We start from the raw sequence: 26750 nt of genomic DNA, 5'->3' as shown, positions 1-26750 counted from the left end.
CAAGGGTGAGGATGCGCCGGCTGTTTGAGGGGGTAGAAGATGTGCGTGAACGTTGCGGGGGAGCCCCGCAAACCACGTTCATATGTTTCCATCCTGTCTAAAACTGGAGGATTACTGGAAGGAGGTTATTAGGGTAATCTCTAAAGTGGTGACCGTGAAACTGGACCCGGGCCCTCGGAAGGCCATATTCGGGGTGTCGGACTAGCCGTGGTTGGAAACGGGCTCGGAGGCAGATGTTGTAGCCTTCGCCTCGTTGATCGCCCGAAGGGTGGAGATCAACCTCTCCACCCTGTACCCTGACATGGTGGGGGGACCTGCTGTAATTCTTAATGCTTGAAAAGGTCAAATTTGAACTGAGCGGAAGAATGGAGGGGTTCTACAATTCATGGGCGTTATTCATTATGCACTTTCGAGAATTGGATCACATCAAACATTAGGGGGGTTGGGGGGAGGGGGACTATATGCGTTAATGGTGACTATGGGTGATTCCTGATTCCTTTTTGTCATGTGTTTATGTTAACATGCGGGCCAATGTCTGGGGTTTAGTGGGAGGATAGGATCGTTGTCATTGATACGGGAATTAACATTACTGATAATTACTGATTATTATTTAATGTTGGGTGTAAATTTGGGAGAAAATATGTGAAAAAGGAGAATAAAAAATATTTTTTAACAAAGTGAATAACCTTTGTTGGTACTGGAGGTTAAACCACGTTGCTGGCCTTCCTCTTCATAACTAAACAGTTGTCTAGCCAAGTGAGCAAAGTGTATAGACAGTCTCTAGCCATACTTCTAATGTCACTTTCCATTCACATTCTGTCTGCTTCAGCTTTGGTGGTAAATGCACTCTTAATTTCCTATAGCTAGGTGATGTCACAGGTAACTGTGGAATAAAGGGTTAATATCAGAAACATACATCATGCTGATATAATATCATACCACACAGCTGAGAAATGAGCGAGATCAGGGAGAATGAAAAGTTTCAACCTCGTGAAGAGATCCAAATGTGCCAATACGTGCTGCAAACAATGTTTTGAGAACCTACAGATTCTAGCAGCATACTTTGGGAGAATAAACAATGACACAATGCTGGAGGCATCCCACGGTGTCACATTGGCGGGGTGATCTGAATGAGTGCCCTGATCTTTTATTTAAAAAAAAACAATAAAAACATTCCCCCTCCCACAGACAGGAGACTTTGCTGCCCCCCCCCCCCCCCTCCCCCTCCCTTGAATGTGCTGCGCTTGTTAAATGTGGTGTTCTCCCCATTAAAAGGGAGGGGGGTGCTGGAGTTGGTGGGCGCACTGGATGCGGGGAAGGCGTTTGATCAAGTAGAGTGGAATTATTTATTTGCGGTGTTGGAGCGGTTTGGGATTGTGCCCAAGTTTGAGGCATGGTCAATTTGATTTATAAGTAACCAAAGGCGTGTGTTCAGACAAATATGCTGTGAACTCGGGTTATTTTTATCTGCAAAGGGAAACTAGACAGGGGTGTCCCATGCCCCCCTCCTTTGTATGCACTGGCGATTGATTCCTTGCCCATTGAGCTCAGGAGCTTAGATAAGTGGAGGGGGGAGGGGGGGGGGGGGGGGGGGGGGGAGGGTTCAGGATGGAGCACAAGGTGTCATCCTATGCTAACGACCTTTTGTTGTTTATTTATAACCCGGATCCCAAGATTGGGCACATAATCTTGCCAATCTTGGGGCAGCACGGTAGCATTGTGGATAGCATAATAGCTTCACAGCTCCTGGGTCCCAGGTTCGATTCCGGCTTGGGTCACTGTCTGTGCGGAGTCTGCACATCCTCCCAGTGTGTGCGTGGGTTTCCTCCAGTTTCCTCCCACAGTCCAAAGATGTGCGGGTTAGGTGGATTGGCCATGATAAATTGCCCTTAGTGTCCAAAATTACCCTTAGTGTTGGGTGGGGTTACTGGGTTATGGGGATAGGGTGGAGGTGTTGACCTTGGGTAGGGTGCACTTTCCAAGAGCCGGTGCAGACTTGATGGGCCGAATGGCCTCCTTCTGCACTGTAAATTCTATGATAATTCTATGATAATGGGGCTGTTCAGGCAATTTGGGGCAGATTCATTGAGGTAGGACAGCCTCCTCCCATCATTGGCAGGCAGGCTGCAGAAGGTAGAATATCTTGCCGTAGTTTTTATTTTCGTTCCAGTGCTTGCCAGTCTTTTTGATGAAGGAGCTTTCTAGGAGTGTGGAATGGTTGATTTTGTTGTTTATATGGTTGGGTATGGTGGCAAGGTTTCGTAAGACATTGTTTCAGAGAGGGTGACAGTCGGAGGGAAGGGGCAGGAGAGTGGGGCGTTTGGCTCTTCCAAATCTGATGTACTATTATCGGGTGGCGAACACCAAGAAGGTGCGGGGCTGGGGTCGGCAGCCGGAGGCAATGTGGGTGAGGATGGAGGCAGGATCTTTTTAGGGGGTCGGGATTGCGGGTGCTGGCAACGGCACCGCTCCCATTTGCCCCAGGGAAATATTCAGGTAGTCTGGTGGTGGTAGCCATGCTGAAGATTGGGAGGCAATTCCGGCACCACTTTAAGTTAGGGGTGGGGTCGAAGCTGATGCCGGTTCGAGAGAATAATGTGTTTGAGCCGGTGAGACTGGATGCTAGGTTTTTGGGATGGGATAAGTGAGGGGTGATGGAAATGAAAGACCTATTTTTGGGCGGGTGGTTTGCGAGTTTGGCGGAGTTGATGGAGAAGTTTGGGATTCGCAGGGGGAGGCCTTTAGGTATAATCCGGTCCAGAACTTTGCAAGGAAGGCTTTTCTAATGTTTCTGGTGACACATTCCTCCTCATTGTTGGAGGGGTTGATGTCGGTGATGGGGTTGGAGAGGGGGGGGGGGGGGGGGGGGGGGAGAGAAGCGTCACCTTGGTGAATAATGGGAGGAATTTGGAGGAAGGTATGGTGTCACGGCCCAAGGGGATTAAGGCCAAGTGGGACGAGGAGCTGGAGTGGCATCGGAGGAAGGGTTATGGTGGGAGGTATTGCGGAGGGTGAATGCCTCAACCTTGTGTGCAAGGCTAGAGTTAATACGATTAAAGGTGGTGCACAGGGCGCCCTGACGAGGTCGAAGATGAGCCGGTTGTTTGAGGGGGTGGAGGACACTTGCGAGCAGTGTAGGAAAGGTCTGGCCAACCATGTACATATGTCCTGGTTCTGCCCGAAGTTGGAGATAATTTGGGGGTCTTTTTCAGCACCATGTCGGCGATCTTGCAGATTTGGTGCCCAGTACCCTGGTGGCCAGATTTGGAGAGTTGGACTTACCGGAGCTGTATACGGGAGTGGGGGCAGATGTTTTTGCCTTCGCCTAGCTGGTTGCTCACAGGCGGAGAGTCCGATTGGGGTGGAGGTCAGCCAAGTGCCTCAGTGTGGCTTGGGGAACTGATGGGGTTCCTGTATTTGGAGAAGGTTAAGTTTACCTTGGGGCGGGGAAAAGAGGGACGATTGAGATTGGGGTTTGTTTATCTTTAATTTTAAAGAGTTGGTTACTGCCAGCTGCCGGGGGGGGGGGGGGGGGGGGGGTTGTTATTGTTTTACTTTTTGTTTTATATATAAAATGTTAAAAACCAAATAAATATATATATTTTTAAAAACTTGTCAAAACATCTGGCGGGAAAAGCAGGCAGTGGAGCTTGCAGGCAGCTTTTCCCGTCTGAGTTGACACTTAATTAAAACAAAAAGGAAACTTCTACCCTTGCTGTAAATAAAGAGTAATGGTTTTGCGAAACTAGACTTGAGCAGCATACTTTGGGAGAACAGACAATCCAAGACTCTGTCTGGACACCAACCACACAACAAAACAGCGAATATACAACCACTGGCCATTATTTGAAATAACATACACAGAATATGATAAAACAAATGGACTCTCTAATTATCCAATGAGTAAACGCAATGCTCAATATGATACGGAACACATAGAACATAGAACAGTACAGCACAGAACAGGCCCTTCGGCCCTCGATGTTGTGCCGAGCAATGATCACCCTACTCAAGCCCACGTATCCACCCTATACCCGTAACCCAACAACCCCTCCCTTAACCGTACTTTTTTTTTAGGACACTACGGGCAATTTAGCATGGCCAATCCACCTAACCTGCACATCTTTGGACTGTGGGAGGAATCAGTAAGATACCAATTTCAGTCTCTAGTTTGAACTGAATTAGTTGATCTAGACCATGCTAGCCGTATGGCAATTCATTTTGGCAGCGTAGAGAAAAGGAACAAAGGAAGAATTGCTGCTTTCAATTATCAAATGATCCCTGCATGAGACAGCATAAACATAGATGCTAGATGAGAGTACAATTATTCTCAGCTCTGATGTTAAGATATTGATCAAGTCACCCCTTAATCTTCTCAGATTAATGAAAAATCCCTGATTTCTGAAATCTCTCTTCATTAATTTACTCCGTGTGGTAAATAATAGATAAAATCATCACCCGAGTTAAATATCATTTTTAGAATGTATTTCTCAATTATTCATTATAAGTTAAGTTTTTGCATGCAACAGTCTTTCAGAGATCTATGGAGGCACAAGGCTGTATATTCCAGGTACCAATGTTGAGACATTAATGATCATCAGCTTAAGCATGTCTCTATTGCTTATAACAGGGTGATGGAGGGATCGAGATTTCAAGAAAAAAAAGTCAACATGCCACTGAGGATCTGTGGTATCAATTTTCAAGCCGATCACCATCTTCATCAATATATTTAAATATAGATCAAATAACAAGGTTAGCATCCTAATTTTATTGTCATTCAATGTCATGTGCCCCTTCAACAGGTCCACAAACCATGAACATGGGTCATTTGCAGCATCGGAGGCATATATTGCTATCAGGCAAAGTTGGAAGCAGATTTCTGGCAATGACGTACTCTCAATTATTTCTGGACTTTTAAACATTAAATATTTCCCAATACATTTCTGGTTGTTATATCATCTATAGCTCCTTGGCTGCTTATATCTGCTGCTTCACTTGCGTTCCCAGTTATCTTTGTGGGCAGCGCGGTAGCACAGTGGTTAGCACTATTGCTTCACAGTGCCAGGGTCCCAGGTTTGATTCCCAGCTTGGGCCACTGTCTGTGCAGAGTCTGCAAATTCTCCCCGTGACTGTGTGGGTTTTCTCCGGGTGCTCCGGTTTCCTCCCACAATTCACGAAAGACGTGCTGTTAAGTGGATTGGACATTCTGAATTCTCCCTCCATGTACCTGAACAGGTGCCTGAATGTGGCAACTAGGGGCTTTTCACAGTAACTTCATTGCAGTGTGAAGCCATCTGGGATGGCCACTTCCAGAATACAAAATGGATGTTTGCAAAGACTATAGGGAAACATGGACAATGCTAAGAAAGCAGGCAGGCACAGAGCCTGGATGCGAATTGAGAAGGCAACTCCCAGACGAGACTGAAACTGTAGGTCAATTAGCATATTGATGGCCCATCTCCGGGAACAAAGAAATAACATTCAAGTAACCGATACTAAGGCAGACACCTCGGCGCCAGAAAGACACAAATAAAGCAAGGCCAACGGCCACCAAAGACATGCCCAGCCAGCAGGGCACCCACCCCTTTATTGGTCGAGATCAATACCAGTGATCAAGATGCGGTCCAATTAATTGGGGCCAAGTTCAAGGCCTGCCCAAAAGCGCGCAAAGTCCCCTTTGAGTACAAGAAGAAACCCCCGAGAGAGAATCGCTCTTTTGGACTCGGCTCTCGAAGCGGAGAGACCGTCCACCAGCTGCACCAGAAGCAAGTAAGTCCAAGGTCAACGCTCGCCATCAGACGGACAACCTTAGCTGTTCTCCTGTTCGCACCCAACAGCCTCAGATCCGAACAACGGCCTTTGTACCCCTGACTGAGTGGGCACCCGAAGTTAAGTATAGGCATTAGCATTAGAGATCATTTAGTTTGTGGTATTTGTGCATAAGTAGATATTACTGTGTGTGTAAATACATAGTATTGACTTTGAACTAACTAACTGGTGCATTGGTTCTTTGATCAGTATTCGGGTTTGAACCTTGTGGCGGTATCGAAGGATACCTGGCGACTCTTGAGCAAACATAATCAGGATTAAGGAAGGCAACCATATTGACGGTCATATTTAGAACCAGATAAACAGAGCAACAAGTGTTAATGTACTACTTATGACAATAAAGATTATTAATTATAGCCTTCCCTTTTAAAGGCGTTGCTGCAGACCCACATCAGTCTATACCCTACTAGATTTCCACACCTACAACTGGTCAGTTACTTATAAACAGCCTGATTAGTGTTGGCAATTTGCAAATCAGGTTCACCCATAGAAATAGATGATGCCTTCCGCCAACATCAATGGGCAGGCTGTCCTGCCCACCAACCATTCAAATGTATGCCAGATACAGAATTAGTCGCAATGAATTTGGTCTGCTGCTCCAATGTGCAGACACACCTAGCTTGTCCGAAATAATTTTAAAAATAAATTTACTGTATCCAATTAAGAGGCAATTTAGCGTGGCCAGTTCACCTACCCTGCACATCGTTTGGGTTGTGAGGGTAGCCACCGAAAGTACATTAGTTCCTGAACTGCTCTAGCTGTTTCTCCCCGAAAACATATCGATGTTTATCTCAGAAAATGGACATGAGAAATAGGAGTTGGAGTAGACTACAGCCCACCAAGCCTATTCTGCTGTTCAATACTATCTTGGATTTCAACTCCCATCAGCTCCCTGTTCCCTTTAATTCTCAAAGACACCAAAGGGTTGGCAGTAGGCGACAGAGTCAGGAAGCAGGAAAAGTTGTGAACCTGAGGATTGATGGTGACAGGGAGGGTCAGGGAACAGCAGTAGATGCACCAAAATTGTGCCGATCTGGTCACAAGGCCCTACGTCAGACCTGACCCAAAATGATTTTGAAACAAAACTAGCAATGCTAAATACGAATTTGGCTCCCAATAAATGGCCGATGTAAAAGTGGAACAAACCTAAAACTATAACGTTGCACTTTTCCCACTCCTCTGACAGAGACAAAACAATTATCTTGTAGCTACAGCACACGCACGCACATACACAGCACTATACATGAGGGATATGGCAATGTCCACCTCTTTGTTTCAGGGCATGACCACAACAAAATAGAAGTTAAGGTCTGTCATGAATCTGCCCAGCAACAGCAGTAAACAAATTTAACAAAACATTATAGGATGCGAAATGTCCAGCAACAGATAGAAATCTGCCTAGAGAAATCATTCAAAAGACCCCATTGACCCAGAAGCATTCTTGCGAGATGTTGGCCTAGGACATAGAAAATGCATCGCAGCTTATACTTATAAGGAGAAACAGCTATGAGAATTGGAAAGGAAAGCAAGATGCACATATGTTAATGTAGGCAATTTTTAACAAAAATATTTTTATTCTCCTCTCTTTTCACATTTTCTCCACAATTTACACCCACCAACAATAAACAATAATCAGTAACAAATATGTCAATTCCCTTATCAATAACAACGATCCAATCCTCCTACCAAACCCCAAATATTAGCCCGCATGTTCACATAAATAAATGATAAAAAGGAATCAGGAATCACCCATAGTCACCATTAATACACACAGTCCCCTTCCCCCCAACCACCCTCCTAACTAATGTTCAACGTTATCCAGTTCTTGAAAGTGCATAATGAATAATTGCCACAAATTGTAGAACCCCTCCATACTTCCCCTCAATTCAAACTTAACCTTCTCAAGAGTCAAGAATTCCAACAGGTCCCCCCGCCACGCCAGGGCACAGGGTGGAGAGGTTGCTCTCCATCCCATCAGGATCCGCCTTCGGGCGATCAACGAGAGGAAGGTTACAACATCTGCCTCCGCAACTATTTCCAACCCGAGCTGGTCCAACACCCCGAATATGGCCTCCCGATGGTTCGGGTCCAGTTTCACGTGCACTACTTTAGAGATTACCCTAAAAACTGCCTTCCAGTAATCCTCCAGCTTTGGACAGGACCAAAACATATGAACATGATTTCCCCCCCCCCAAACGTTCACACACATCTTCTACCAATTCAAAGAATCGGCTCATCCGCGTCCTTGTGCTCTATATACCACCTTCAGCTGCATCAGCCCCAATCTCACGCACGAGGTGGAGCCGTTTTTAATGTAGGCAAGTTGATAGGGGCAGACAGCCGAATACACAGACATGATGAAAGAGGAACAATAATATACAATCAGAAGCCAGGGAGGCAGTTAACATCTAGCAGTCTCAGAAAGCAGACAAGTCAGCTTCAGCCACCAATCCTAAAGGCCAAAGGTTGTTCAGCTAGCAGCTTGGAAGTCAAGTTCACATGAAACAAGCCTCTTGTGTCTTGATGCAAGGCAGTGCAGAAACCCTTTGTTAGGTCAGTTTTAAATACCTGAAATAACTTCCCTGCACCAGGAAAAGACAGTCTTGTGCTTTTGTCTTTTCTTTACTTTAACAAATAGTCTTCAATAACTGTTACATGATGGCTGGGCTATTTATTCTCACACTAGAACAATCTAAAACTACACACCAACACAAACTGGTATTCCAAGTTCGGATACCCTCACAGATAGCATCAGTGTGCGTAGTGACATATGTGCCCAGAGACCAGAATCAGAAGTCTTCCTTCTGCGGGGAGGCTGACTGATTGTAAAGCGATTCATCTTTCCAGGGTGAGACTTCCACGATGGGAAAAGGTAGTTACAGTAAGTCTTGGAAGCAAGAGCTCAAAGGTTGCAGTTTTGATGAGGGCTGCCATATATATATATATATATATATATATATATATATATATATATATATATATATATATATATATATATATAAATATATAAAAACAACTGGTTCACTTTAAAGTTGATTTTTCAGGAATGCAACTTTCAGTGAGGACTTCAGTATAATTTTGCAAATGTGAGAGTTTATTTGCAAGAAACCTATTGAAAGGAAATGAAAATGGCTTATTGTCACAAGTAGGTCGGCTTCAAATGAAGTTACTGTGAAAAGCCCTGGGAGGCTGGTACGGGAATTGAACCCGCTCTGCTGGCCTGCCTTGGTCTGCTTTAAAAGCCAGCAATTTAGCCCTGTGCTAAACCAGCCCCTGACCTTCCTGTTTTTACAATGAACTTGGTCAACTGTGTTGGCAACAAACCCGCTTGCATGAACACAAGGGGCAATTTATTTTTTTGCCATAACCTGAGATACTGAAGAACATCCCGCCACCAACCTCCCTGGACATTGTCCTTGTAACATCTTCTTCCTGTGAACTCAAGGGAATCATTACTGATTCATAGTATTTCCTCATCAGATCACTGATTGACCTTTCACTCCAACAAGCATTCTCCCATGTCAAAAAACCTATTGGTGAATAACATTAATGTTTATCGGATTTTGAATTTTAAAACATTAATTACATATCCTTTCTGCATTCTCATGAAAGACATCTTTCACTTATTTTAAACATGTCCACATCCTCTTTTGGGACTGTAGCAGTTTCTAGGCCAGGTCATTGAATCCCAAGATACACATGTAATTTCCTGGCCTGGAGACATCAACAAGTTTAATTATACAAAAAAAAGGTCAATGTCCGTTTTGTAAGTACATGAACTTCTAAAAAATTTAATTTGTACTTTGTTTTCATACAAAATACAATTGTGATGGATATTTTGTTTTCATACTCTCTTTGGCAATAAGACTTTTAAATCACACATGATATGACATCCATGAAATATTTTCTGCATTTGGAAATGATATCATGACGCTCAACGGAATAATCAATTGGCTTATTAAGAGGTCACTACAACTATATACACACTGATATCAGTTCACTCTCTTTATACTTAACTGACTGTTAAGTGTTTAGAAGGATTTTGCAATGGTTTAGTGATCGAAACTGTATTGCATGGTGTTTACAGATCAGGAACTGGTCATTTGGCCCAATAGCTCCAAGCCGATGTTTGTACTCCACACAAGCCTCCTCTCACACTTCATCTAATCCACACAGCCCTTGGACTGCTTGCAGGCCGACTGATCTTTCCTGCAAGCCTCCCGTTCACCTTCTCCCTCCTGCTTGTCCATATTGGTGACCCTCACATTTGCTGTCTCCCATTTCCATACCTGACATTCCCACTTGCAGCCCCTCACTTACTTATAGAAACATAGAAAATGGGAGCTGGAGGAGGCCATTCGGCCCTTCGAGCCTGCTCCGCCATTCGTCACGATCATGGCTGATCATCCAACTGAATAGCTAATTCTGTTTTCTCCCCATAACCCTTGATCCCATTTGCCTCAAGTGCCATATCTAACCACCTCTTGAATGTATTCAATGTCTTAGCCTCAACTACTTCCTATGGTAATGAATTCCACAGGCTCACCACTCTTTGGGTGAAGAAATATCACTTCATCTATGTCCGAAAGATGTCCCGAGAATTCTCAAGACTGTGACACTTGGTTCTGGACAGAACCACCATCAGGAACATCCTCCCTGCATCCATCCTATCTAGTCCTGGTAGAATTTTATAAGACTCTATGAGATCCCCCTCATTTGTCTGAACTCCAGCAAAAACAATCCTAATTTAGTCAATCTCTCTTCATACGTCAGTCCCATCATCAGCCTGGTAAACCTTCGCTGCACACCCTCGAGAGCAAGAACATCCTTCCTCAGAAAAGAGACCAAAAGTGCACACAATATTCTAGGTGTGGCCTAACCAAGGCCCTGTATAATTGCAACACATCCTTGCTCCTGTACTCGAAACCTCTCGCAATAAAAGCCAACATACCATTTGCCTTCTTCACCGCCTGCTGCACCAGCATACTTGTGTGCTTCCTCCCTCTTGTGGGAATGTCAGTGAATTGGAGAGGCAGGAGTTGGAGGGGTGGGAAGCAGGAGGGTCAGGGAGTGGGAGGCAAGTAGAAAGGTAGAAAAAATAATTTTGGGCCAGTTAGGTTCAATGCAGTCAATGTTTTTAAATGTCAAAATTATAGGTCAGGAATGTAACCCACCCTTATTACATGGTTGCTTAAGAGAAAGTGATTTTAGCTATCGTGTTTCCATTTAGTATACTGATCTTTTAGGAACATATTTAGGTGTACTAAATGAAGGATAATTGTAATGTAATTACTTTGATTTGAGGGGGAGATAGGTAATTAACATGATATTTATCAGATTATTATTTGTTGCCAAAAGCTAAAAAGTTAACTGCCATAACAAGCATCAATTAGAAGGCAAAAAGGTAAAGAAGTCATGCCCAATGTATATGGAATCTTCAAAAAATACCATCGATACTGGAAATCTGAAATGAAAACAGAAAATGCTTGAAAACTCAGCAGATCTGGCAGCATCTATGGAGAGAGAAACAGACAGACTAAAGAGGTTATACCTATCAGAAAGTTTGTACCAGTTGGGGCTCTTTTCTTGAAAGGAGAAGACTGAGGAGCGATTTGATAGAGGTCTTTAAAAAATGTAGAATCGTCAGCTCAGTTGGCGAGATAGTTAGAGTGTGGGGCAGAGTGACATCAATAGTGTGGGTTCAATTCCCATATCGGTTTTGGTAGTTCATGGGAGTCCTTCTTCTAAGCCTTGCTTCATGCTTGGTGCAGAGTAGTGCCCCTCAAGCTGTATATAACCAGCTGTCTCTTTCTCATAGACAGAGATGCCTATAGTCCTTATTATTGTCACAAATAGGCTTACATTAACACTGCAATGAAGTTACTGTGAAAATCGTCACACTCCAGCACCTGTTCGGGTACACGGAGGGAGAATTCAGAATGTCCATTTCATCCAAGAATGACTTTCAGGACTTGTGGGAGGAAACCGAAGCACCTGGAGAAAACCTATGCATACACGGGAAGAACGCGCAGACTCCACACAGACAATGACCCAAGCTGGGAATCAAACTCATTAACGGTCGCCTCCCGTAATGTACAAGCGTACGCCCCCGACCGCACGGCGCCCCCCTCCTGGACATCATGGACCCCACCAGCTAACACCCCCAATGTGGACCCCACCAGCGACCGCCCCCAGCCAACCCAAGCCTGCGCCACGTGGCAGCCAACCAACCCCAGGGGACCCAAGAGCTACTTCTGCGGACAGACAGCACCCTCGGCAGCATTGTGGGAACTGGTTCAGATGAATTGCGGAATTGAGTTGTAGTGCATCAGCTAACAATTATGGGACAGATTGTTTATTAGAGACATATGCGCCAGACATTTTCTTTTTCTCACACAAATTCAAAACAATGTGATATACTGTAAACAAGTTTGTTGGAGAACAATTCTAAATAAACTGTGGTGCAGAAGCTCGTAAAAGCTGAGATTGTACGGAAACATATTGCATGACAAATGACTAAAGAAAGCTATGAATCAGATGGCTAGTATAGTTATGAAACAATTTGCTCTTTAAAATAAGGCATGAATAATGCTTACTTAAATAACTTTTCAGGAACTTCACATTGTTGTTAAATAATTAATTTGCTAACATCCAGACGCTATATTTCTGGACCACGTCTAGTCTTCTAACTCCATAAGCTGCATACTTTAAAAAAATCTTTTGTTTCAAAAATAAAGCTTCTAACATTAAGTCTTGATTCAGTTGGAGTACTCTCACACTGGTTTGCAAGGTTGCTGGTACAACTCTCATTCCAATTGGGAGTAGCATGGGCCTGCTGGCTGATACCAAAGATGATCTCTGACAAGGTTTAAGTCACAAAGATGAGGATTCGTGAAAGTCTTGTGTGGAGGGGGGGGGGGGGGGGGGGGGGGGAGGAGGAGGAGGAGGAGGAGGAGGAGGAGGAGGAAAGAGCCTTGTGCAGGACTTTTACCAGAGTAGCACTCCTGATTCTATGAAGTTTCTAAAAAAATTCAAACCTCTTCTGGCCCCAGATCTTCTTCAGGCTATCTTTAACCGACATGAAAGTTAATCACTCTTTTCCACTCAGGCTGCCTAATGGGGCTTGACTGATGTCGCCAGACCCGAATCTGCATTTTTACATACATATTAAAAAGGAGGGTTCTGCAGTTTAGCACCGATGTCCTTGCTACCTACTCACAGAAACAGGCTAAAATTCTGACAGCAGGTTCAGAGCAGGACGTTGGTGGTTAGTCATCCAGCCAATTCAAACAGCCCATGAGCCAGGTTTCTACCAGACAAGTAGGGCTAAAAATCATTTCTGATGTTATGCATTGAGTCAGAATAACATCTGTTCCATCTCTAGCCTTGACTGATGCAATGACCGTTTCCTTGTTCAATCTATCCCACAAAATATCCTTAAATTGACACAAGTTGCCTATAATCCAGTAGGAGCTTTTGCTAAGGTTTCTTGATGCCTCTCAATTACACATCAATTTAATTCAGTACGGAGAACAAAAAGTGGAAAAGTTATTTATTCCACATCTCCTGACTGACGAGCGTAAAGATAGAAAGCCTGTTGAGTATGGTTCAAAGATAATACCATCTCTACTATGCAACACCTTCCCTCCCACATCCATCCAGCTCAACTGTTCATATTTACTTGCCTTCTCTGCAAGAAGCTCTCGGATTTTGCTGGCCTGCGCTCGAAATTTGAGTAATTGTGACTCAAGAGTGATGCATCGTTCTTTCCAGTCTACATCTCCAGCCATGTCTGAACTCTCGGCCATGGTCAGTTTTTGTCTTATTAATAAAGGTAGAAACTTGGAGATCCGGTATCCTAAAAACAGTTCAAAAAGTAGTTAAGAATTGAGCAAATTATACAGGCTTAAACAAATTTTATTCCCGCACACATAGTAGTAATATGCAGATTTGTCATCAAGCAATCCATTTAACCCCAGGATTGTGATACATTTCAGTTCTCTGCAGTGTAATACTTTTTTTTAAACTTTTTTTTTATAAATTTAGAATATCCAATTCATTTTTTCCAATTAAGGGGCAATTTAACATGGCCAATCCACCTAACCTGCACATCTTTGGGTTGTGGGGGTGAAACCCACGCAGACACGGGGAGAATGTGCAAACTCCTCACAGACAGTGACCCAGGGCCGGGATTCGAACCCGGGTCCTCAGCGCCGTAGGCAGCAATGCTAACCACTGTGCCACCGTGCCGCCCCAGTGTAATACTTTTAACTGATTATGCACACTGTAACGTATTAAGAAATTCAGGATACAATTTGATGCACAATTCTTTGGATGAAAAGTCACAAAACTTGTTCTGCTGGATTACAAAAGTATAAAATGCAAAAGATTATATCCATCTAAATGGTGTGGAAGCCTGGTTAAATTCTACATATAAATAAACACCAATATTTTGGATGAGGTTCTTTCCTTTTTTAGCCTAAATGAGCTAAAAATTGGATTGTATCAGTTTTTGGGCCGAGGATCATGATTTGTGATTAGTCTGCACTTGGCCCCATTAGGGCAACGTCTTTTGTGTTACTACAGAAAAGTCACAGCACAGAAGGAGGCCATTCGGACACCCAAGTGCCCTTTCTAATCCCACCTTCCTGCATCCGGTCCATAGCCCTATAGTTTACAGCACTTAATGTGCAGATCCATTCGAGAAGAAGACGGAGTCCAGGATATTTTGGATGACAAAATTTTCCTTCCTGCCATCTAAGGAGTTTGTGGAAAACACATCCTTGCCCGTACTGGCAGAACCCCCCTCTCCCTGATATTTCATGCTCCGATGAGCATTAATTGGCTGGAGGCAGGACTTCTGCTCCTCAATCAGGAAGAAGTCCTATCTCAGACAGCTGCCAGCCAATTTGATTGAAAGCTGAAGTGGACAGAACAGGGACTACATGGATTCCACAGAGCCCAAGTCCCAGGAGTCCAGGACTAGGCACGTCCTGAGGGATATGCTTCACTCTTTTGGCTATAGACCCAAGAGGAAGTAATACTGTCAGTTGAAACGACACACGCAGCAACCAGCTCAGATATTGGCATGAAATGAAATGAAAATCGCTTGTCACAAGTAGGCTTCAAATGGAGTTACTGTGAAAAGCTCCTAGTCGCCACATTCCGGCGCCTGTTCGGGGAGGCTGGTATGGGAATTGAACCGTGCTGCTGGCCTGTCTTGGTCTGCTTTAAAAGTCAGCTATTTAGCCCTGTGCTAAACCAGCCCCTATTGGCATTGAATACATTTTAGAGAAGAGAGTCAGAATCTGCATGCGATGAGTCACTGGGCCCAAGAGCCTGCAGCCAGGCTAAGTGTATAAGACAGTTCTTTTTCAGGTTTCCTGAAACAAGATTTTTCTACAGGGGTCTTGGATAAGGACTTCAATAGGACAACCTACAGGAAAGTGCTGCTAAGCACAAATGTTCAGAAGCTTGGTGCATTGGCAGGTCTGCCAGACAGCTTGCTGCCACTATTAAGGAGCATTGAGGAGTCTAGCTCCAATGTGGCACAGGAAGCTGCACAGAGCTTGGAGTATATCCTTTCCAGAATGGATGCACGACTCCAGCCCTGATGGTCGCTGTCTCAACTTCCAGTGCAGCACAGGCAGGAGCTATCTCGGTGCTGCAGTGGAAACTCAGGTGGAAGAGATATGACCCATCCGTGCAGTCTCAGACAATGGTCATTAGTGGATCTCAATGCTCAAAAGGAGCATGCGGACTCTGACAGCAGTCCAGCAATCTATCCTGCAACAGATTATTAGCATTGGTGAGACGGTGCCCTCAAAGATTGCCAGTAGCTCCATGGAGCTAGAGAGGACCAATAGATTTAATGAAAAGTAACAAATAGGGAGCTTCAAAAGGAGAGTGCCCTTTTCCAACATTTTAAAATCTTTGATCCTTAAGCCATCCCGGCACCATTTCAATCTTTGCAGCCTTGTGATAAAATAATAAATTAGGTAGTGCCAAGCCCCGAGCTGCCTCCCTCTCTCTCTCTCTCTGTAGAAACGTCCTATGAATCCGTGGGGTCTTGCCCCACCCCCTCACCCCAACGAGGATACCATTTTGTTGACCCTATCAAAGAAAGATTTGAGGAGAAAGACTGGCAGACACCAAACAAAAAACAAAAACCTTGGGAGGACATTCATTTTTACCCTGCTCACAAAGGTTAAACGGAGGTCATCCCACTTTTTCCAAGTTGGTTGTAACCACATTGACCAGACTAGCAAAGTAAATTTGCTAATTGTGGGCCATCCAGATTTCCAGATGACTGAAGCTGGTCCTGGACAGGCTAGGTGAAATTGCAACTCCCTTAGATCAGCGGCCCTCCCTGGGGTATTCACTGGAAAGTATTCAGTTTTGCCCAGATTAGGAGCCAAAGCTCCGAAGTAGCTTCATTATCTCTTCTACATTGGAGTGGGTCCGTGATATACAGAAGCAGATCATCTGCATATAAAGACAAATATCCCCTCTCCAGACCCCCCCTCCCCCACAACCCCAGTTCTACACCCCTCCACCCAGACCTAAATGTAATGGCCAAAGGCTTGATTGCCAAGGCAAACAAAAGTTGGCCCGATGAACAACCCGCCTTGTACCCTTGTTCAATCGGAAGTAACAAATAACGTGAACTCAGGGCATTTGTACAGAAGCAGATTTCCACGTATATAAAGATACCTGAAGCTGTTCCTCCACCCAGTGGATGACCTCAAGGCAAGCCAGAGGCTCGATTGTCAAGGCAAACAAAAATGGAGACAATGGACAACCCGGCCTCGTACCCCTCTTCAATTGAAAGTAACCTGAACTGGGGAATTCTTACGCACACTTCCGGTGGGGACAAAACAAAGAACAAAGAAAAGTACTGCACAGGAACAGGCCCTTCGGCCCTCCAAGCCTGCGCCGACCATGCTGCCCGTCTAAACTAAAATCTCCTACACTTCCGGGATCCGTATCCCTCTATTCCCATCCTATTCATTTATTTGTCAAGGTGCCCCGTAAACATCACTATCGTCCCTGCTTCCACCACCTCCTCCGGTAGTGAGTTCCACGCGCCCACTACCCTCTTGTTTAAAAGAATTGCCTCGTACATCTCCTCTAAACCTTGTCCCTTGCACCTTAAACCTATGCCCCTAGTAATTGAGCCCTCTAACCTGGGAAACAAAATATCTGACCAACCACTCTGTCTGTGCCCCTCATAATTTTGTAGACCTCTATCAGGTCGCCCCTCAACCTCAGTTGTTGTTCCAGTGAGAACAAACCGAGTTTATTCAACCTATCCTCATAGCTAATGCCCTCCATACCAGGCAACATCCTAGTAAATCTCTTCTGCACCTTCTCTAAAGCCTCCACATCCTTCAGGTAGTGTGGCGACCAGAATTGAACACTATACTCCAAGTGTGGCCTAAATAAGGTTCTACACAGCTGCAACATGACTCGCCAATTCTTATACTCAATGCCCGGCCAATGAAGGAAAGCATGCCATATGCCTTCTTGACTAACTTCTCCACCCGTGTTGCCCCTTTCGGTGCCCAGTGGACCTGTACACGTAAATCTCTCTGATTGTCAATACTCTTGAGGGTTCTACCATTTACTGTATATTCCTTACCTGTATCAGACCTTCCAAAATGCATTATCTCATATTTGTCCAGGTAAACTCCATCTGCCATCTCTCCGCCCAAGTCTCCAAACGCTCTAAATCCTGCTGTATCCTCTGACAGTCCTCATCGCTATCCGCAATTCGAAAACCTTTGTGTCATCCGCAAACTTACTAATCAGACAAGTTATATTTTCCTCCAAATCATTTATATATACTACGAACAGTAAAGGTCCCAGCATTGATGGAACGCCACTAGTCTCAGCCCAATCAGAAAAGCACCCTTCCATTGCTACTCTCTGCCTTCTATGACCTAGCCAGTTGTGTATCCATCTTGCCAGCTCCCCTCTGATCCCATGTGACTTCACCTTTTGTACCAGTCTGCCACGAGGGACCTTGTCAAAGGCCTTACTGAAGTCCATATAGCCAACATCCACTGCCCTACCTGCATCAATCATCTTTGTGACCTCCTCAAAAAACTATCAAGTTAGTTAAACACGACCTCCCCTTCACAAAACCATGCTGCCTCTCGCTAACACGTCCATTTGCTTCCAAATGGGAGTAGATCCTGTCTCGAAGAATTCTCTCCAGTAATTTCCCTACCACTGATGTAAGGCTCACCTTGAAATTAAGACCTCTGTACAAAAGCCGAATCATGATATAAATCTTGGCCCAAAGCCAAACCTCCAAAGAATTTCAAATAGGTACCCCCACTCAACCCTACAAAACCTTTTTTCACCATCCACTGAGATGCTCACCTCTGGCTCGAGCACTGGGGAGGGGGCAGAACGTTTAACAATCGCCTCATGTTAGCTGACAACGCCGGCCCTTGACAAAATCAGTCTGCTCATTTGAAATCACCCCTGGAAGGCAGGGCTCCAAAAGTATTGCCAACCACCTTCACGTCAGTATTCAATGAGTCGGTACAACCCACACTCCGTTGGTTCCTGATCCTTCTTCCGCATCAGGGAAATCAATGCCTGCACCAACGTGGCCGGCAACACGCCCCGAGACAAGGAATCATTGAACATATCCAGCAACAGTGGATCAACTGACCTGCAAACGTTTTATAGAATTCGATAGGGAATCCATCCGGACCTGGAGCTTTACCCAACTGCATTAATCCGACATACTTCATAACCTCCTTCGGTCCCAATCATAACCTCCTTCGGTCCCAATCTCGACTCCAACTCTTTCAATCCTCCCTGCTCCACCCGGGAAAGAGAGCCCGTCGAGCACCTGGAGGCACTGACATATGTGGCCCTTGATAAAAAGGCCTCAAACACCCGCATTATCCTTCAATCTATTGGATCTGGAGTTAGGACTGCCCCAAAGGGCGCGAAAGCCCAGGAGGATAAGAAGAACTGCAAACCGAAAGATCGGCCTCTTTTGGACCGACTGTGTGCGATCAATTGCAGAATATCAACGAGTCAAGTTCAAGAACCCGCGATTGCTACCCAGCCGAGACGAACCTGAACACTTCCAACCGACCCACGTGGACACAGATAAAGGCCTTATCTTGCACAGAGCTGGTCACTCCGAAGTTAATAAAGGTTACCTTAGTTTTAGGTCTAGTTTAGTGCATAGTCGCACGTATTATTGCATATAGTAGTAAGTCTTGTGTTATTAATAAACTGTCTTTGAAGTAATACACCAGTTGTGTGGTCATTCAGTCAATATAAGAAACAGCTTGTGGTTCACATCAAAATATAGTCAACACAACACTACAAGATGAGAGGGACAGACTGATGGATAAAGTAGCCAAAAGCAAAAAGGTGCGTGAAGTTAAGCCGGGGTCTGCATCGACCTCTTCAATTTCAAGCAAAGAAAGAACAATACAGCAGAAGAACAGGCCCTTCGGTCCTCCAAGCCTACGCCGATCACGTGTCCTATCTAGACCAACCGCCTGTATTCTTCTGTACCCCGTCCGTTCATGTGCCTATCCAGATAAGTCTTAAAAGGTCGCTAATGCATCTGCCTCAATCACCTCACTTGGCAGTGCATTTCAGGCCACCACCCCCCTCTGTGTAAAAAAAAACCTCCCCTGCACATCTCCACTGAACCTTTTCCCCCCCTCACCTTGAACTGGTGCCGCCTTGTAATTGTCATTTCCGTCCTGGGAAAAAGCCTCCAACTGTTCACCCGATCTATACCCCCAATAATTTTATAAACTTCTATCAAGTCATCCCTCAGTCTCATCCACAAACTTGCTAATCAGACCGGCTACGTTTTCTTCCAAGTCATTTATATATATATATATTACAAAGAGCAGAGGTCCCAGAACTGATCCCTGCGGAACACCACTAGTTACAGATCTCCATTCAGAAAAACACTCTTTCACTGCTATCCTCTGTATTCTATGGCCAAGCCAATTCTGGGTCCATCCAGCTACTTGAACCCTGACCCCATGCGGTCTAATCTTTTGCACCAACCTGCCATGACCTTATCAAATGCTTTACTGAAGTCCATGTGGACAACATCCACAGACTTTCCCTCGTCAATCATTTTTGTGACCTCCTCAAAACATTCAATCAAATTAGTGAGACATGACCTTTCTCGTAAAACATTCTGTCTGTCGCTAATAAGATCATTCACTTCAAAATGTGCATAGATCCTATCTCTGAGAATCTTTTCCAACAATTTCACTATCACTGACGTCAAGCTCACTGACTATAATTACCCGGATTATCCTTGCAACCCTTCTTAAATAACGGTACAATATTGGCTATCCTCCAATCCTCTGGGATCTCACTTGTTTCCAATGAGGACACAAAGATTTCTGCCCAGCGATTTAATCTCTTGCCTCCCTCAGTAATCTGGGATAGATGCCATCTGGCCCGAAGTATTGCCCACCTTAATGCTTTTTAAACACACCTAACACTACCTCTCTCGTAATAAGGATCTGATCTAAAGTGTTTACACATCAGCATGTCCCTCTCCTTTGTGAATACCGATGCAAAATACTCATTAAATGACCTCACCTAAGGACTTCCGGTGGTGGCTGAGGGAGTAGGTCGCACATTTGGTGGCTCCCGACTCAGTCAGAATTTTGGATCTCTTCCCCCCGACTTTTTTGCGCTTTTGAGCGCGGAACTGGAAAGCAATAGTACTCAGGCACAGGACCCATAAAGAATTGTATGGACCTAAGAAGCCGGAGGGACCATAAACCGAAGAAGAAGTGGTCGAGTAAGGGCACAGTGGAGGCTGTGAGAGGGACCAGCATGGCTGGTGTTCAGAGCAAGGTGCCGGCAGCCCAGCCCACAATGGAGCAGCTGCTGCAGAGGGCTTTTTGGCTCTGAAGCGTGACAACTTGGAGCCGCTACAGAAGTCGATTGACCGGATGGAAAAAAGGCTGGATGATCAGGCTGAGAAGCTCCAGCAGTTGGAGAAGTCAGTGGAGGTGCAGGCTGACTTTCAAACGGTGGTGGATGTGGAGATTCGGAGGTTGAGGGGCCAGCAAAACATGCTTCTGGAAAGTCTGGAGGACCTGGACAACAGATCTCGCCGGCAGAATGTGAGAATCTTGGGCCTCCCGGACGGGGCAGAGAGACTGGACGCTGCCGCATATGTGGAGGGTATGTTTCAGAAGTTGCTGGGGAACGAGGTGTTCCCGCAATAGTACTGGTGGACAAGGCACACAGAGTGCAGGTGAGGTAACCGCGACGAGGGGGGTCCCCCACGAGCGATGGTGGTACGCTTTCACAGGTACCTGGACAAGGAACGGGTGCTACAATGGGCAAAGAACACACAAAGCAGTACTTGGGACAATACCAGCCTGCGTGTTTACCAAGATTTGAGTGCTGAGGTGGCCAGGAGGAGGAGGCGCTGCAGGCAGGTGAAGGAGATACTGTATAAAAACAAGGTAAAATTTGGGCTGCTTTTTCCGACGCGCCTGTGGGTTACGTATGAGGGTCAGCACCACTATTTCGAGGAACCCGAAGAGGCGATGGACTTTCCTGAGAAGCAAGGACTGGCCCTGAGCTGAGGGCGTTTGGACTCATGTTAGAACTTTTAAGTATATGTGGTGTCTTTCACGTTTTGAAAATTGCCTGTATGTTTGGGTCCGTTTTTGTCGTTTCTTTTTTCGACCTTTTTAAGGGGGTTGGAAGGTGGTCGGGACGTGTTTCTTTTTTGTTTTGCGTGCTTTACCTGAATGTTTCCTTTTTGGGCTCTTTGATTAGTTGGAGCTTGGCTGGGGGGAAAATAATAAAGAAAACAGTTAAAAGGGTTGGGTTAAGATGGATGCTTCAGGGGAACTTAGTGTAATCTTTTTCTGTGGCTGCATGGGAAGGACTGAGAGTGCCTGTTATTTCTTATCTTTTTTTTGTCTTGTTTAACTAGAATTGTGCTATTGTGGGGGTTGTTTTTGACTTGTATAGAGTGTTTGCTTAAGTAGGGCTGATCTGGGGAAGTGGTATGGATGGGTCGGGGGAGGGGCGACTGGGAACAATGGGTGGGAGATGCGCTGGTGCCGAGGCTGGGAGCCCCAGGCTAGCTGAGTGGGGCTAGTCAACGGAAGCCGAGGCGGGTGTGTGCATATAGTTAGATTAGAGCAGGGGTTAGCTAATAGGATGGTGTTGCTGGGGGACGGGGGGAGTCATTCTGCTGATGGGGATGGAAACTGGGCATGGCAACAGTGAGGAGGTCATGGGAGGAGCCAGTCAGGAGGCGGGCCAGATGAAGCGCGACACATGGCTGGGAGGCTGGCCAAGGAAAGGGGATGGCTGATCTGCAAGGGGGGGGGGGGGGGGGGGAAGGGAAAGTGCCCCCAACCAGGCTGATTACCTGGAATGTTAGAGGGTTAAACGGACCATTGAAGAGGGCGCGCGTGTTTGCACATCTGAAGGCGGACATAGTCATGCTGCAGGAGACGCACCTGAAAGTGGCAGACCAGGTTAGGTTAAGGAAGGGCTGGGTGGTTAAGGTCTTTCATTCAGGGCTTGATTCTAAGACGAGGGTGGTTGCGATCCTGATTAATAAAAGGGTACAATTTGAGGCGGAGGGCACAGTCGTGGATGGGGGTGGCAGGTTCGCTATGGTGAGGGGTGAGTTCAAAGGGGTGAGTCTCGTCCTGGTCAGTGTGTATGCCCCTAATTGGGACGATGTGGATTTTATAAGGAGGATGCCAAGGAAGATCCCCGACTTGGACTCGCGTAAGCTGATCATGGGTGGGGACTTTAATACCGTTCTGGACCCGAGCCTGGACCGGTCATGTTCAAGAACGGGCAGGTTGCCAGCCATCGCAAAGGAACTGAGAGGATTCATGGAGCAAACTGGGAGAGCAGATCAGTGGAGATTTAGCCGGCCGACGGCGAGGGAGTTCTCGTACTACTCCCACAAGGTGTATTCCTGAATTGACTACTTTGTTGTGAGTAGGGACCTGCCTTTTTAAATTTTAGAGCACAGAATTCATTTTTTCCAATTAAGGGGCAATTTAGCGTGGCCAATCCACATAGACTGCACATCCCCCGGGGGGACGAGGCGATTCCTGGACGGACTGACCTTCCCAAGAGTGGGGAGAGGGTTGGTGGACGGACTGGGGGCCCTGGTCAGGATCAAAGAGGTATTGGAGGGCCTGAAGGGCATGCAGTCGGGTAAAGAAGCCCCTGGACCGGATGGGTATCCGGTGGAGTTTTACAAAAAATTTGCCGGGATAGTGGGGCCGGTGCTGGTCAGGGTCCTTAACGAGGCAAGAGACAGAGGGAGTTTACCCCCGACGATGTCACAGGCCACCATCTCGCTTATTCTGCAACGGGATAAGGACCCGGAGGCTTGTGGGTCATACAGGCCGATCTCTTTGATCAACGAAGACGCCAAGATCTTGGCGACCAGAATTGAGGACTGTGTATCGGATGTGATTGTGGAGGACCAAACCTGGTTTGTAAAGGGGAGGCAGCTGGTCGCCAACCTAAGAAGGCTGCTCAACGCGATTATGATGCCCCGGGAGATGAGGTAGAGATAGTGGTAGACATGGATGCTGAAAAGGCTTTCATCCAAAAGGGTAGAGTGGGTTTATCTGTGGGAGGTACTACGACGGTTCGGATTCGGGGCGGGGTTCATCGAGTGGGTTAGGCTATAATATCAGGCCCCGGAGGCGAGTGTAAGGACGAACAGGATGACATTGGACTACATTAGACTGCACCGTGGGACAAGACAGGGCTGCCCTCTCTCCCCACTGCTGTTTGAGCTGGCCATAGAGCCGCTGGCAATTTCACCGAGAGGTTCTAGGGGCTGGAAAGGGCTGTTCGGGGGGGGGGGGGGGGGGGGGAAGCGAGAGAAAGAGAGAGAACATAGTCTCGTTATACACATATCTCAGGATATAAATTGAACATGGCTAAGAGCGAGATGTTCGTAATTCAGGCGAGGGGGCAGAAGAGTAGGCTGAAAGGATTGCCGTTGAGGGAGAGTTTCCGATATTGGGGGATTCAGGTGGCACGGGACTGGGTCAAGTTGCATAAGCTCAACCTGGCACGACTGGTGGGACGAGAGGGAGGAGATCCGGAGGTGGGATGTGCTCCTGCTGTCATTGGCGGGGATGGTGCAGACTGTTAAGATGACGATTCTCCCACGGTTCTTGTTTGTTTTTCAGTGTCTCCCCATCTTTATCCAGCGGTCCTTTAAGAGGCTGAATAAAATTATTCTGGGATTTGTATGGGCAGGGAAGTCCCCGCGGGTGAAGAGGGTGATGCTTGAAAGTAACAGAAGAGAAGGGGGGGCTGGCGTTGCCGAATTTCAGCAACTATTACTGGGCGGCCAACATAGCGATGATAAGGAAATGGATGGTGGGTGCGGGGTCGGTTTGGGAGCAGATGGAGGCTGCTTCGTGCAGGGGCACTAGCTTAGCAGCCCTGGTCACGGTGCCTCTGCCGCTTCCGCCGGCACGGTACTCCACCAGCCCGATAGTGGCGGCGGTTCTTCGGATCTGGGGCCAGTGAAGGAGGTAAGAGCATTGGTGTGGACCCCAATCTGCGGCAACCACCGATTTGCCCCGGGGAACATGGACGGGGCATCGACTGTGGATGAGGGCGGGGATTGTGAGGATGGGGGATCTGTTCCTGGAAGGGAGCTTTCCGAGCATGAGGGCGCTGGACGAGAAGTTTGGGCTGGCGCGAGGGAACGACTTTAGATACTTACAGGTGTGGGATTTTGTACGCAGATTGGTGTCGTCCTTCCCACGTTTCTCGCCGAAGGAGAGGCAGGACAGGGTAGTTTCTAGGGGAGAGGTGGGAGAGGGTAGAGTCTCAGACGTCTACAAGGAACTAATGGAAGCTGAGGGAGAGATGGAGGACGGTATCTGGGCATAAGCCCTGAGCAAAATAAACACGACCGCAACATGCGCCAGGCTCAGCCTGATCCAGTTTAAGGTTGTGCACCGGGCCCACATGACGGGGGCCCGGATGAGCAGATTATTCGGGCTGGAGGACAAGTGTACTAGATGCGCCGGAGGGCCGGCGAACCGTGTACACATGTTCTGGTCGTGCCCTAAACTCAGGGGGTATTGGCAGGGATTCACAGATGTCATGTCCCGGGTATTGAAAACTGGGGTGGTAATAAACCCTGAGGTGGCAATCTTTGGGGTTTCGGAGGACCCGGGAGTCCAGGAAGAGAGAGAGGCCGATGTTCTGGCCTTTGCTTCCCTGGTAGCCCGGCGACGAATACTGTTAGCATGGAGGGATTCAAAGCCCCCCCGAGGGCCGAGGTATGGCTATCGGACATGGCGAGCTTTCTTGGCCTGGACAAAGTCAGGTTCTCCTTGAGAGGTTCGCCCGTAGGTGGCAGCCATTTATTGACTTATTCACAGAGGAGTAAGCGTCAGCGGTTGGGGGGGGGGGGGGGGGGGGGGGGGGGGGGGGGGAGGGGGGGGGCTAGGGTAGAGTAGAGTAGGGGAATATTGAGGCAGTTCCGTGCGTGAACAGAGCCATGGTTTGCACTATGTCTAATTTGTGTCTTGACTTCATTTTTTTGTACTGTACAATGTCACTTTTTCTATATGCCTAAAATACCTCAATAAAATTGTTTGTTAAAACAAAAGGACCTCACCTACTTCCTCTGGTTCTATACATAATTTCCCTCTTTTGTCCTGGAGTGGGCCAAATCTTTCTCTAGCTACCCTCTTGTTGCTAATATACAAAATGCCTTGGGATTCTCCTTAATCCTGTCTGGCAAAGTCATTTCATGACCCCTTTTTGCCCTCCTAACTCCCTGCTGCTCAAGCTCTTTTCTACTTTACTTGTATTCCTCAAGTGCTTTACCTGTTTTTAGTTGTCTGTACCTCACATATGCATTCTTTTTGACAATATTCTCAATTTCCCTGGTCATCCATGGTTCCCAAATCCTGCCTTTCCTGTCATTCCTTTTTACCGCCACATGCCTGTCTACACTCCCATCAACTGCTCCTTAAGTGCAGAGTCTGAGAAATGCTCTCATCTTTGTTGCAGAAAGAAGAGATAGACTGGTAAACTATGATTTCTGTCACTCTATTTTTATATTAAGATTTCCCTTACAGATTGAAAATGTTTATTTGCCTCTCAGCAGTGGTTAGCACTGCTGTTTCACAGCACCAGGGTCCCAGGGTCGATTCCCGGCTTGGGTCACTGTTCTGTGTGGAATTAGAGATTAGAGATTAGAGAAATACAGCACAGAACAGGCCCTTCGGCCCACGATGTTGCGCCGAACTTTTGTCCTAGGTTAATCATAGAATTTTGGGCAATTTTTCATGGCCAATCCACCCAACCTGCACATCTTTGGACTGTGGGAGGAAACCGGAGTACCCGGAGGAAACCCACGCAGTCACAGGGAGGATGTGCAGACTCCACACAGACAGTGACCCAAGTCGAAATCGAACTTGGGACCCTGGAGCTGTGAAGCAATTGTGCTATCCACAATGCTACCGTGCTGCCCTTAAGAAGTTAACCTACACTCCCTTATTCTACCCTAATCCAAGTACCTATCCAATAGCCGCTTGAAGGTCCATAAATTTTCCGACTCAACTACTACCACAGGCAGTGCATTCCATGCCCCCACTACTCTCTGGGTAAAGAACCTACCTCTGACATCCCCTCTATATCTTCCACCATTTATCTTAAATTTATGTCCCCTTGTAATGGTGTGTTCCACCCGGGGAAAAAGTCTCTGACTGTCTACTCTATCTATTCCCCTGATCATCTTATAAACTTCTATCAAGTCGCCCCTCATCCTTCTCCGTTCTAATGAGAAAAGGCCTAGCACCCTCAACCTTTCCTCGTATGACCTACTCTCCATTCCAGGCAACATCCTGGTAAATCTCCTTTGC

General features: G+C 46.4%; 1 protein-coding gene across 4 annotated transcripts in view; it reads right to left on the bottom strand.

Moving 5' to 3' along the window:
• Positions 1-26750, bottom strand: part of plekhh2 (pleckstrin homology domain containing, family H (with MyTH4 domain) member 2) — a 390052-nt gene that overhangs the window by 144000 nt on the left and 219302 nt on the right. For 2 of the 4 annotated variants that reach the window (XM_038812971.1, XM_038812954.1), the window contains one exon: positions 13515-13687. In XM_038812971.1, the coding sequence (XP_038668899.1) occupies positions 13515-13637 (123 nt within the window). In that variant the 5' untranslated portion in view covers positions 13638-13687. Of the gene's footprint in view, positions 1-13514; positions 13689-26750 lie in introns of all 4 variants that reach the window. The other 2 variants (XM_038812963.1, XM_038812944.1) reach the window with 1 other exon arrangement.

This window comes from Scyliorhinus canicula, chromosome 1 (genome assembly GCF_902713615.1).
Source record: "Scyliorhinus canicula chromosome 1, sScyCan1.1, whole genome shotgun sequence".
In the NCBI taxonomy this organism is placed as follows: domain Eukaryota; kingdom Metazoa; phylum Chordata; class Chondrichthyes; order Carcharhiniformes; family Scyliorhinidae; genus Scyliorhinus; species Scyliorhinus canicula.
The sequence above is the reverse complement of the archived record's forward strand: the minus strand, read 5'-3'. Positions and strand labels throughout refer to the sequence as shown.